This window comes from Aplidium turbinatum, chromosome 9 (genome assembly GCF_918807975.1).
Source record: "Aplidium turbinatum chromosome 9, kaAplTurb1.1, whole genome shotgun sequence".
NCBI classification, from domain to species: Eukaryota; Metazoa; Chordata; class Ascidiacea; order Aplousobranchia; family Polyclinidae; genus Aplidium; species Aplidium turbinatum.
In genome coordinates, this window is record NC_137480.1 from 17,929,329 (window position 1) to 17,941,701 (window position 12,373).

The following is a 12,373-nucleotide window of genomic DNA, read 5'->3' on the forward strand; positions in this document are numbered from 1 at the left end:
TGTTTTCAACTTTAATGACCTATTTTAAAAAAAGTTTTCAATTATTAATAGCCTAATCATCTTAAGAGATCGTAAAGATACAATTTATTGTGACAGCTGTGTCTTTGCTATAATTTTCTTTTGAAAAAAATCTCTGACGATTATGGCTGCCAGTGACGAAGAAGTTGCAATGGTCAACAATGAGCAGTCTGTCAGCTATCCGGACATATCCACAGACGAACAATTGTTTAGAATGTATGCCAAACAAAAAGAAGAAGTGTTCTCACTGCGCGAATACATTAGTGAAACTGCGAAGCATTCCTGCACGTGTTCGGGTGAGGCGATTTAACCTGAACTGTGGTTGTGGTCATATTTTCACTGTGTTGCTGTGCTTATGTTTTTACTTGGCTTTGGGAAAATCTGTGGTATTAAAATGGAATTAACTTGTAAGTTATAACCAAACACGTTGCGGTTAGAGTTTAAATTTTATGCTAGTCTAACTTGGAGATCAATCGATCTATTTTGTGTCAGGTGCAAGAATTAAAGAAATCACACACTCTGTGTTGCCAATCACGAAGTGGTTGCCAGAATACAAAATAAAGGAAAATTTTCTTCGAGATATTGCCTCTGGTATCACTGTGGGAATTGTGCATTTACCGCAAGGTAAGTAAATTTAATACTCTGTGACTCACGGCCGTAGTCTACATTATAAGCAGCAGAGTACAAAAGTAGCCTTCCCCTGAACCATAGCTTTTCGAGAACTTCTTTATCAGCGAATTTATAATCTTGTGAACGAGGATAGAGCGACAATATAAATTTACTGGTGATTACTTTCTCAAGGGAATGTTGAGTAAGTTTTGTTTTATTTTAGACGTGCTGTCTTGTTTGGGGGTCTGGAACTCTTATTGGGCTCAAATTATGCAGAGACTGCCTACGTACCGTACTTAAATTGTGTATTTAGTATCTCACTTATGCTAATGGTGTGTCGGCTGCCATACGATGCAGATAATATCCCCCGATAGCTTATAGTTGGTTTAAACGAAGAAGCTTCAAGATCTGGGTGTGCGCTTGAGCAACGCATTCTGAGGACTGCTCGCCATTCAACGGCACCTAATGGATGGAATAAATCCCCGGCAACAACACTTCAACAATCGGAAAACTTCACTCTATCGATCTTGGTAACCAACCCTGCATCAAAAGCCTCTGCAAGTATGCGAACTATAACCTATCAAAGCTTTGTCAGTCCGAGGATAAAGATTCAAAACCAAACCAATGTTATTTTTACCCACTGGGCTTGGGTTTCGCAATTTACAGACACGTGTTTTATTCCACCCATCCGGTTTATTTGGGGAGTTTTCAAAGTAGAATTTAGTAAATAGGCAACAACTTACTTGACATGCATTTGTACATTGTTGCAAAAGCAATTACAGCAGATTTACAGCCATCTTTGAAACATCTGAGTAAGACTGACTATAGCCTACAATATTTGTCATGCAACGTTGAAGCAATGTCAGATAGCCCAAACCGCTTTTGTTTCTCAGGCAAGCTACTGACACTATGCATGTGATACAGATAATGTCCCAGACAGCAAATTAACCGGTTTTTACATTGATTCAACGTCTGCAGACATTGAATCAATGTAAAAACCGATTGATTTGCTGTTTGAGATCCTGAGTCCTGTCATGCTGCCGTGAAACAATGATGTCAACGCAACGACTGCAGGCTAGAGTGCACAATCGTCATATCCGTCAATCAAACACTTTCCACCAGATAGCCTACGCCTTGAACAACTTGTCATTGTGCAAAGGCCCGAATTGTAACATAAATTGTTTTTCTGAGAATTTATATTTTTATGAAATTCCTTTGTAAATATATTTAGTTCAAAAATGTTGTTCATGAAATACCTCGCATTTGATTGGCAAACTATTATCTCCCTCATTAGTTTGATTCAGTTTTCCAGATATTTGTTTGAATTTACAAAAACATTTTAGGTTATCACTCAAACTGACCACATTTTTGTGTTTTTGACAGGTATGGCGTATAGTCTTCTTGCCAGTCTGCCTCCTGCGAACGGTTTATATGTTTCTTTCTTTCCTGTGCTTATTTATGTATTGATGGGTACCACTCCCCATTTATCCATCGGAACTTTTGCTGTAGTGACTCTAATGATAGGGGCTGTAATTGACAAGGTACCTCATAAATGTGAAACATTAATACCACACATAATAAAGAAATGTACAGCTAATCGCCATCGAACAGTATCTTTATGTATTTATGCATTCCAGTATTTGTAATGGTAAAGCATGAAATCCTAGTAAGATACATCTGTCGTGAACCTACTGTTAGATACTGCGAGAAAAAAATGATCTCGCCAGACGTTGAAACAATATAAACAAGGCAATGTTTTCAAAATGGGATCTACTGTAGTGTGGGTTTGTGACGCGTGTTAGAATTGGCCAACTGCAATTGTAACATTTTGTAAATAGCCTACTATTTTGGTAGAGCGGTGACTTTTTTAACCATAGACATATAAAACTTAACAACCAGACGGCATTTAACATAATAACATAAAAATAAACTAAAAATTACAAACGTTTTCGGCCGTACCGACGTACTCATATTAGCCATTTTTTTTAAATAGGCTAAAGCCTCCAAAGGACGGAACGTTATGTATCGTCAGACAGGAATAAACTAATGCAAGATGATCCAACTAAACTACAGACGGTAGCTTATTTTTTTCCGCTTTTGCAACTCTTTGTCTAATCCAGTGGTTCTCAACCTTTTTGTTTTGGCAGACCCCTTTTGGTACCTTCGAAGCAGTCGCGGACCCTTAACAAATTTTTATCTGAAATTTTGGTATAGGCTATCGCTTCTCCTATACTAATGGAATCTTAGAAGAAATTTGGATGAACACTTGGAAGAATTTGCTGAACTCGCGACGCACTTGTGACGATTGATGACATTGACAAAATTATGTTATGAGCTTTTTGTTGGCACACAGCATCAAACATCAGTAATCTTATCTATATGTTGATTTGGGTTTTTTTTTATAACTTTTATCAAAAATCAATAGAATGTTGCGACCATTACAAACAATTTCTTCCTCTTTTCGTATCTAATCCATATTAATTCGTTACAATCTTTGTCATTGTAAAACTGTGAGTGGTGATAGACTGCTCACTATTAAACGGTTGCATTTCTAAGTTAAGCATTGATCATTAGACTGCTGTCTTAAAAGAATTAAGTTGAACATAGCCTTATTAAATAATTAAGTCATTTATATGATATTTTTTTTAGTTAAGAAACCAAACCTTAAGGACATCGCACCAGTTCGTTGGGAAGTACAAATAAAGCACAACCAATCAATTTTTAAATTTCGAGATTTATCAATCATGCTGTAAATTCGGAAACTTTCACGGAACCCCGGTTGAGAACCACTGGTCTAATTAAACTTAATTCAGCACTGTACGTTCAATTATAACCTATATTAACATTTTTATATGTTAATAAACCAGACTGTGCTACACCAGACTCTTTCTAATTTTATGATGTCACGGCCCACCTTTTTCATTTTGTTTCGGCCCTTAAAAGACCAGCGAGTATGCAGTAAAAAAACTGTTGCGGCTTGTTGCTAAATCAAACCAATGGGAAGTAACTTTTTGGAATAGAATTTATTTTTCATTTTTACAGCATGTTCCATCATCACTTTGTTTGGACGGTAGCAATTCCTCTGTGAATCTGCCGTCACTGTTAAACAGTACAACACCTTCATACGGACCAACAACGAGGAGTTTGGTAGAAGATTCCAACGTCTTCAATTGTGATGAGAGAAAAATTGAAATAGCAATTGCCTTGTCCGTTGCGGTAGCAGTGATTCATGTGAGCTAGGTTATGACCAGAGCGATTTTTTCATTGATCTACAAACCTTGTGGCACTATTGTAAGGGACTGTTACTCACTGTTCAAATATTAAGTGATCCCCTTCAAAAAGGAATGAGGTCAAAACCGCAATATTGAGTTACACGGATCGGTGCCATGTGACGTTTGAACAGCTTAATATGAGTTGATGAACCAAAAATGTATTTCAAACAAGTTATTGGCAACATGCACGTTAGTGTGGATTGCAGTTGCCGTAGCCTGTATTTACAGAAAATTGTTCTGGTGGTGTTGCAATATTAACGTACTTTTGATTGACAGCTTGGGATGTATGTACTTCGTCTTGGAATTATCCACGTGTTTCTTTCTAGCCACATGGTGTCAGGGTTTACCTGCGGAGCAGCATTTCATGTTTTAACGTCGCAAGTGCCAAAATTATTTGGCATTAATGTTGCAAGAAAGTCAGGAGTTTTTTCGATAATATACGTGAGTTGCGTCATTTACCACAGTTGTATCTCAAATAGTCAGGCTGTCTTACGAAATTTCTGAAGATTATTTTCGATGACCATTTTCTTGAGCCAAACTCGTAAGCGATTAAATTTCAATAAAGATCTAAAATGGCAAGAAGGCGGATGTACGGATTTATCTTTTATTATAATTCAAGTCACTGCCTAGTATTTGACAATGAACATGAATGATTTTAGTTGAAGTATTGTTTTCCAATTTTTCTAATTTTGTTGCGTCAGTTTTATTCAATCACGAATAGTTGAATAATGTAGCTAGATAGAATACCACTGATATTTATTTTTCAGACTTACATTGACTTCTTCAAGATGATTACAGCCATTAACTGGGCGACTGTAATTATATCTTTGTGCTGCATACTCGTACTTGTGTGTGGTAAGGTAAGCGATAACTAATACTTCACCTAAATTGCGACTGTGTAAAGCGAGATTAACTACATTTTACATATACCTATATATTAGTATAACACCGTAGGCCTATATGCAATATATCCCTTCCGATGATCCCGCAAAGGGTAAAACAGGCTGGTTACATTGATTGTCTAATAGTGAATTAGTGATTCAATCAACTTGATTAATACTTATATGTAAGTTATTAATTACTGCAGATGATGGCGCACCGTGTCGGCCTAAATGGCCTCATGAGTGCAATAGGTACACTGGGACCACGAGGATATAGGCTAAACCCCGTGAGGCGATTTTCAATTCTCTTTGTAATTTAAAATTTTTATTCGAAAATCGCATCATTAAGCACGTGTGACAAATACAAGACTGCATATATATAAAAAGAACTGTTTTAGTGATGATAAAAGCATAAAGAACTGTTTGAAAAAAGTGCATTTCCATCTCCTAAATCGCATTTGAAATGCTCAGCAATGCATCTCCGACTTGAATGGCCTTGTTCATGGGGTCCACCATGTCTTGATTTAAATGATTGCCTAATACGAAAATCACAAAAAACAAAATCATGTTATGTTTAGGAAATAAATCGCAGATTTGTCAAGAAGTTGCCATTTCCTCTTCCGTGGGAATTGGTGATTGTAATATTTTCCACTGTCGCTTCTAGCTTTGGTTACTTCAAGCTCAACTATGCAGTTAGAGACGTCGGTAACATACCACAAGGGTAAGCTCTGAACACTAAAAAAACTAAAACAAGGTTGTGTAACTAACTAATTATCATTCATACCAGCCTATTCTTGCTTTTTAGAATTAAAACATCAATTCCGGACGGCAGTGATGTTGGTCTTGTTATCGTGGATGCCATTCCTATTGCCATTGTTATTTTCAGCATTTCGATATCACTCTCTACTCTGTTCTCAGAAAAGCACGGATACAGTGTGAACCTCAATCAGGTTTATTGAATAATTCAATCCCTTATAAATTAGGCTTTTTTAGGTATAGCTAGCCCAACATACAGTAATGAGTATAGGCTGTTATAAAAGGTCATTGGAGTAATGTGAGTTAAACTTTTTCCGCTGTTAAGGAACTGTTGGCGTATGCTGTGGGAAATGCATTCGGTTCATTCTTTCAATGCTTTCCAAGTTCTGCATCTTTGTCTCGTTCTCTAGTGTGGGAGCAGTCTGGCGGACGCACACAGGCAAGTGGGGTGTGATTAAATTTGATGCCATTTGAGACCGTTAAATTTGTGGCTTAAATTTAAACAGTATCTGAGTTTAAAACACTGTGTTTTTCAAATTGTAACTTTCAAAGAGAGATAACCTTTATTGATAAATCCTAACTCAAAAATCATCATCACGTGCCAGCTCCGATTCAAAAATTGACTGTCAAATGCATCTTTAAATTTTAATGTTCTGTTTTTATATTGGCTTCACGAATATTCGATAAGTCAGCCCATTGATTTAGATTACAGTAGCTCTCAAGTTCTCTATTTTTTGTCATATGTAGGCTATTCCACTATGAACTTACCTTTAACGATCACTTGATGCAGTTGCCGATTCAACAATACCAATTTACCGACTCAACAATATCTTTATTTCAATGTAGATCACAGGTCTTGTGTCATCGGTCTTAATCTTGATAGCACTATTATGGATTGGTCCGTTGTTTGAAAGCCTTCCACAAGCCGCTCTTGCAGCTATTATTGTAGTGAATTTGAAGAACATGCTGCTACAGTTTAATCAAGTAAGTCTCCGAAGTGTTATTTAAAGCTGCCAGTAGCCTACATCGACGTAAACAACTTATAATGTGCACGGATTTGACATGCCAGCTGAGCTTAATTATCTTCTTTCCATACATCTAGTTGAAAAAGTTGTGGCAAGTGAGCAAGCTTGATGCGATTACTTGGGTAGTATCCTGGTTGTCCGTTGTATTATTTGGAGTTGATCTTGGTCTCTACATTGGAGTTGGATTCTCTCTTTTTACGGTTGTATTGAGAACGCAAATGTAAGTAAAAAAAAGGCTTATAAAAGTAACTGTATTGAATGTAAGAAATAACTTAGGGACGGAATTATTGGCCTATGCCGTTTTAAAAATCCGAACAGTTTCAACTTAGGCTATATTAGCCTATGCAGAGACAAAGTTTCACAGCAGAATGATGAATAACAGAAAAAAGAGTCAATGAAATGCACGTGATTTCCAAGGTTGACTGCAAAGTACAAATTTACAACTTTACTTTTTGCAGAACGTTTGGAAATACTATGGTAGAGATTCCTGATGGCCAGTCTGGAATCTATCGAAGTTCAAAACGCTTTGATGGGGCGACAGATAGCGACATACTTGTATTCAAGTTTCCTTCACCGCTTATTTACGCAAACCAACAAAGGTATTTTCGTTATAGAAAAAAAAAGCGTTGGATTTGCGGATTACAAAAAATATTTATGATAGCCTACTAATAACCCTGAATAATTGGTCCTAATTATCTGAAAACAAGTATAGACTGTTTATAATCTTAAAAAATTAATTCCAGAGTGGGGTAAATGTTAGCCTGAATCTGTACGAGAAGAATAAATGAAATCACAATAGATGTCACAACAACCGTATATTGTACCAAATTTTTCGAAGAAAGTAATAGCCTACCGTTACTTGTAAAATATTTTTTCAATATGTGATTTCTCTATAAGGCTATCTTTATAAGTGAAGAACTCTAAATTTCTCGCCGTTTTTCGAATGAAGACGAATTTTTTTTATGATCAGTGGAAGAAAAGGAAAATCATTTTCTTACAAATCAACACAGGTTCCTGCAAGACATATCAAGGATCCATTGCGTGTGGATATTTTTGCATTCAGTTCTTATGAAGACTTATTATTGTTTATCACGAAAACATTTTTAATCATCAAGCTAGAACTAGATCACCAGTTTTGGGATCTTGAAGATCAAATCACCAAAACAACGTGATCTTGAAAATCAAGATCTCGCTTTCTAAACAAAAGTTAAGCTTTTGATTAATGATGTTGCAAAAAAACAACGAATATTAGCCTACTACAGTGGTTCTCAAACTTTTTTTTGTTGCGACGCTTCTGGAAAAGTTTTCTGGACTTGCGACGCACCAGCAAATAAAAGTAAATGAAGAAACTTATGATTAAAGTTTTGTTTATTGATACAACAACAAAAAGAAATGCATATTATTTAATGTGACGTGTGGGCTTTTTAGTTCATTGAATCTTGGGAGAATTTTTGAAATTGCCACTCGCATTTCTCTTTCAGTATTTATTCGTGATCGACATTTGGTTTTATCACCACCAAGGCAGAAAATTTTGCTTCACATAAATACAACGTAGCGAATGGGGTAATAATTCGCAGTGCTTTCTTTCACCAAACCTGGATAATCGTCATTCATTGAATCCAAAAATTTGCCGGATTTCCTACGACGAAAGGATTGCGAATCCATTCGTAGTTTGAAAAATTTTCCCGGAAATATTTTACAAATTTTGACTCGAGCTTGGACAAATGTAAATAAATATGTTTCGCAAATTTGAAGGGAGAAAACGCACTTGCAACCTCAGCTCTTCACTGTGTTTTCAAAATGAAATTACACCAAGAAAAATGATTCAGAGCTTTTAATTTTTTTTTTTTGAAGGATAGACATCCAACACTACGTTAGGGTATCAGCAGTGGCAAATATTTAGTTGATTGCGGTGTAATCAGCTAAATGCATGGGACACATGTGTCCCAGCGGTCCTCAAAGGTTTAACCTAATTTTTATAATCTTAAACTGAGTTCAGCCAAGAAACGGAATTATTCTGCGACGCCCTTGGAAAAGTGAAACGACGCACCAGGGCGTCGCGACGCACAGTTTGAGAACTACTGGCCTACTATATAAGCAACCTGGGTAAAGGTAATTGGTTGATTACTAACTGTTGCTTTTAACTACTCGATCGCTGGCTTAAGAATTGTAATAAGTTAGTGACTGCTGCTATTAGGCCTATCAAGCGTTGTTGTAGTTTGCGAAGAATCGCAACGTCACACCCAAGGCTGAGGTTAATTACAGCATTAAAAAAGTCACAAAATTTGCTATAGTTTTATGCTTTTTATTTAAAAAACACTTTGAGCTGCACCATTTTTCACCCAATTTTTGTCTGGTTCGTATGGGAAGCTTTATTCGTATTACTGAGCACTTTCGATTTTTATGGGACAAAATCCAAAAATTGGTTCGAAGAAAGAAAACATTTTTTTAGAATTCACATAGGCCTAGGCCTAACAGAATTCTGAACAAAATTGAATTATTTTTTATCATAAATCGACTTGAACTATCGGCTATACAATACACGGAAGTTGATTTATTTATAACCAACTCAGAAAACTTTTTAAATTTAGAAATGATCACAGTAACAAAAGTATTGAAATTTCAAATCGACTTTTCGTGGACGCATGTCATATTACCAGTGGCTTAATGTTAGTAATTACCACTAATTACTTTTTACAGTACGGGTTCTAAAAAAATGCCTCTATCTCGTAAGTAGCCTAAACTTGAGTTTTAAAGTGATCTTGATCTTATTGTACTTCAAGATCAAGGTCACCAAAATAAAAGTGATCTTCAAGATCAAGATCACCATCTTGATGTTAAGATTGTAGCCTAGAAATCTTGTAAAATTGAAAATAGTTTATAGATATCAATCTTGTTTGTAGGTTCAAAAACCAATTAGCTGTTGCACTTGGGTTCAATCCTGCGTTTGAAATTTCGCGAAGCCAGAAATTAAAAGAAAAAAGAAAGCATCACGTTAATGCAGAGGGACAGGCTGAAGACCAATGCGAAGAAAACGAACTCCACGCCCTTGAAGGAGCGGCAACTGACGCAACAATTACTTTAGCAAGAAATAATAACGAACAATGCTGTTCGAATGAAAGAACTCTGAAAGCACTGGATACTGCAGTTGAGATAGAAGCTGATGGTCAACTTACGATCTCGAACTGTTCACAACGTATTGCAGCAACCGGAGTAAAGATTCCATCTTACGTTATCCTGGACATGAGCATATGCTCATTTATTGACAACGACGGAGTCCATGCAATAAAATCTCTTCATCTGTGTCTTTCAAAACTTAATATTCAACTCTTGCTGGCTCGCTGCACAGGTAGGATAGGCCTAACGGATTGATTGCATGCCAAATGACATAGGCAACCGGTTTACAGTATTTATTAGCGTTTACAGTTCTAATTCGCTGTAAATTCTCTACAGAAATAGCCTAAAAGTACTACCTTAGCCTATTCCTTAAATCCAAATTGTTAATTCAATGTCTTAGTTGTTTTTTGTAATCTCGTAACGGCACAGGGCCCATATCAAGCATTGAAACTTTGTGTTATCAGCGATTGGCTAATTTTTGTAATTTACATTTATTTCACTTACAGCTGACGTCAGACGTTGTCTCATTTCGGGAGGGTTTCCAGAACAAACAGAAGACTCTTCGGATGAAAAGCCAGTATTTTTCATTCGATTACAAAAAGCCGTTAATTATGCAAAATCCAAGGCCAAAACGTCATTTTATTCGGAAGAAACTTTATAGTTCATTTAGGCTACCTAATAGCGATGATGACAAACGTTCTGGCTCAATTGACTGCAAAGAACGAAATTCATCGAAAATATTTAGAAACACGTTTCAATTATTTTGTTGCATAGCCTTTAAATTACCAAAGATTGTGTGTGCAAAAAAGTTGCTTTCCACTGCGACTTTTCTGTTCCTTTTGCTTTGTTGTTGACAAAGCCTGTCATAAGAATTGATATGTCAACTTTCCTAGCTTTCCTATCCAGTGCATTATTTTTTTGTTTGTTTTTAACTTAGCCTATTTTGCTTTCGCTTTGATTCGTAACATCAGTATTTTTATACAGCAATTTATCAAAAGCTATGCACAACTATCAGGCCAGTAGCGCACCCCAGAAAAAAAAGTTAGGGGGGGCTAATTCAGAAAAGTGATTTGCAACAATAAGCCTATATGCCCATCCCTTTTATTAATATTTAAAGGCAATCATGGCCCACGACCCACCGGTTGCCTATATACCTGTGCCAGGGTTCAAGCTCCCTTGAAAAATATTGATTTAAATATTTGACTACGAGGCAGAGCGAACCACCACTTATGATCGCACAGTCTATAAAGGGTCATCAATAATTAACGTTACAACTGTATTTAACATCAATATTTAGGAATATAATGTTAATTAATTAAATATTTTTCAATTTTATGTTTTTTAGGCCTAAATTTTATAGGTCATGAATGAAAATTTGAATATAAGAATAGCTAATTGTAGAGCTCTTCAAATCGTGCAAGTCAAGGAGTAATTTTGCAAGGACTTAAAAATTAACAGAATGTTGGTCTGGAGAACTCTCAAAAAGCACAAAGAAACTGGAAGTGTCAAAAATCGACCTGGCCAAGGTAGCCCTGGAAGCGCCAGAACTTCAAAATTGATAAAAGCAACCAAAGAAAAGGTGCGAAGAAATTCCAAGAGATCCATTGAAAAACTGGCAAAGGAGGCGAACGTGGCCTATGGAACCATGTTCACAGTTCTCAAAAAGGATTTGAAGATAAGCCCATTCAAATACATGAAGAAACAGTTGCTAAATGCCAATACCATTGAGAAACGTCTCTCCAGAGCCAGAATTCTGCTCTCATGCATTGAAGGAGGAGGCACGCTGCCAAACCTTGTGTTCAGCGATGAGAAGAAATTTGATGTCAAGCATCATTTTAACAGTCAGAATGATCGTGTTTGGTCAAGAGATGGTGACGTGGAACCCTGGGTAGTCAATCGCAGACAAGGGGCGGCATCCGTGATGGTGTGGGCCGCAGTCAACGAATCAGGAAGAAGTCCATTGATTTTTGTAGACCAAAGGGTGAAACTGAACCAAGAAAACTACCAAAATGATATTCTTGAGGGTTCATTGTTGCCTTGGGCAGAAAACACAAAAACACTTCAAAAAACGTAGTTGGTCATTCCAATAAGATTCTGCCCCTTCATATGGAGCTAAGAGAACGCAAAACTGGCTTTCAGCCAATGTGCCGTTCTTCATTTCCAAGGAAGAATAGCCTCCTTCATCCCCAGACCTGAACCCCTAGCCTAGAGACTTTGGCATCTGGTTTTACCTGGAGAGCAAAGTCTCGACTAAACACCACCAAAGTTTGGAAGCGCTGAAGGCTAATCTGAAATAAGAATGGACCAAAATACCTCAAAGAGTTATTCGTGACTCTTGCAGGTCCTTTTCGAAGCGTCTTCGACTTGTTATCGACACAAATGGCGGACACATTGAGTAAAACTTGTTTTTCCTAAATATTTATTGATTTGACAATAATATTATATGTTTATCATTCAAAAATTGTTTGCCATTTGTTAAATACAGTTGTTTGAAGTTGTAACGTTAATTTATTGATGACCCTGTATCTATGATGTCACAATTTTACTTATTCCTTCGGTACTTATTCATATCTAACCCGTAAGCAAAAGGTATAAATGGGGAACATAAAAAAACTTCATTTTTGGTGGCGGGTTTGGGGGGGGGGGGGCTTTAGCCCTATGCTGGGTGCGCTATAGTATCAGACATAGTCTGTCA

The 12,373-nt window shown here is 36.7% G+C and overlaps 1 protein-coding gene across 1 annotated transcript; it reads left to right on the plus strand.

Moving 5' to 3' along the window:
- The first annotated feature begins 200 nt into the window (after positions 1-200).
- Positions 201-10,354, plus strand: LOC145777348 (prestin-like). Its single transcript, XM_082588710.1, has 14 exons — positions 201-314; positions 511-642; positions 2,011-2,168; positions 3,670-3,858; positions 4,176-4,340; positions 4,667-4,759; positions 5,359-5,501; positions 5,586-5,730; positions 5,862-5,975; positions 6,383-6,520; positions 6,639-6,781; positions 7,020-7,160; positions 9,465-9,910; positions 10,185-10,354. The coding sequence occupies exons 1-14, from the start codon at positions 233-235 to the stop codon at positions 10,337-10,339; spliced, it is 2,244 nt and encodes a 747-aa protein (XP_082444836.1). The 5' UTR covers positions 201-232; the 3' UTR covers positions 10,340-10,354.
- Positions 10,355-12,373: the final 2,019 nt, after the last annotated feature.

Coding starts and splice junctions, on each gene's coding strand:
- LOC145777348 (XM_082588710.1), top strand. CDS start 233: ATGTATGCCAAACAAAAAGAAGAAGTGTTCTCACTGCGCGAATACATT. Junction 643..2,010: donor AATTGTGCATTTACCGCAAG/GTAAGTAAATTT, acceptor TGTTTTTGACAG/GTATGGCGTATAGTCTTCTT. Junction 5,502..5,585: donor GTCGGTAACATACCACAAGG/GTAAGCTCTGAA, acceptor CTTGCTTTTTAG/AATTAAAACATCAATTCCGG.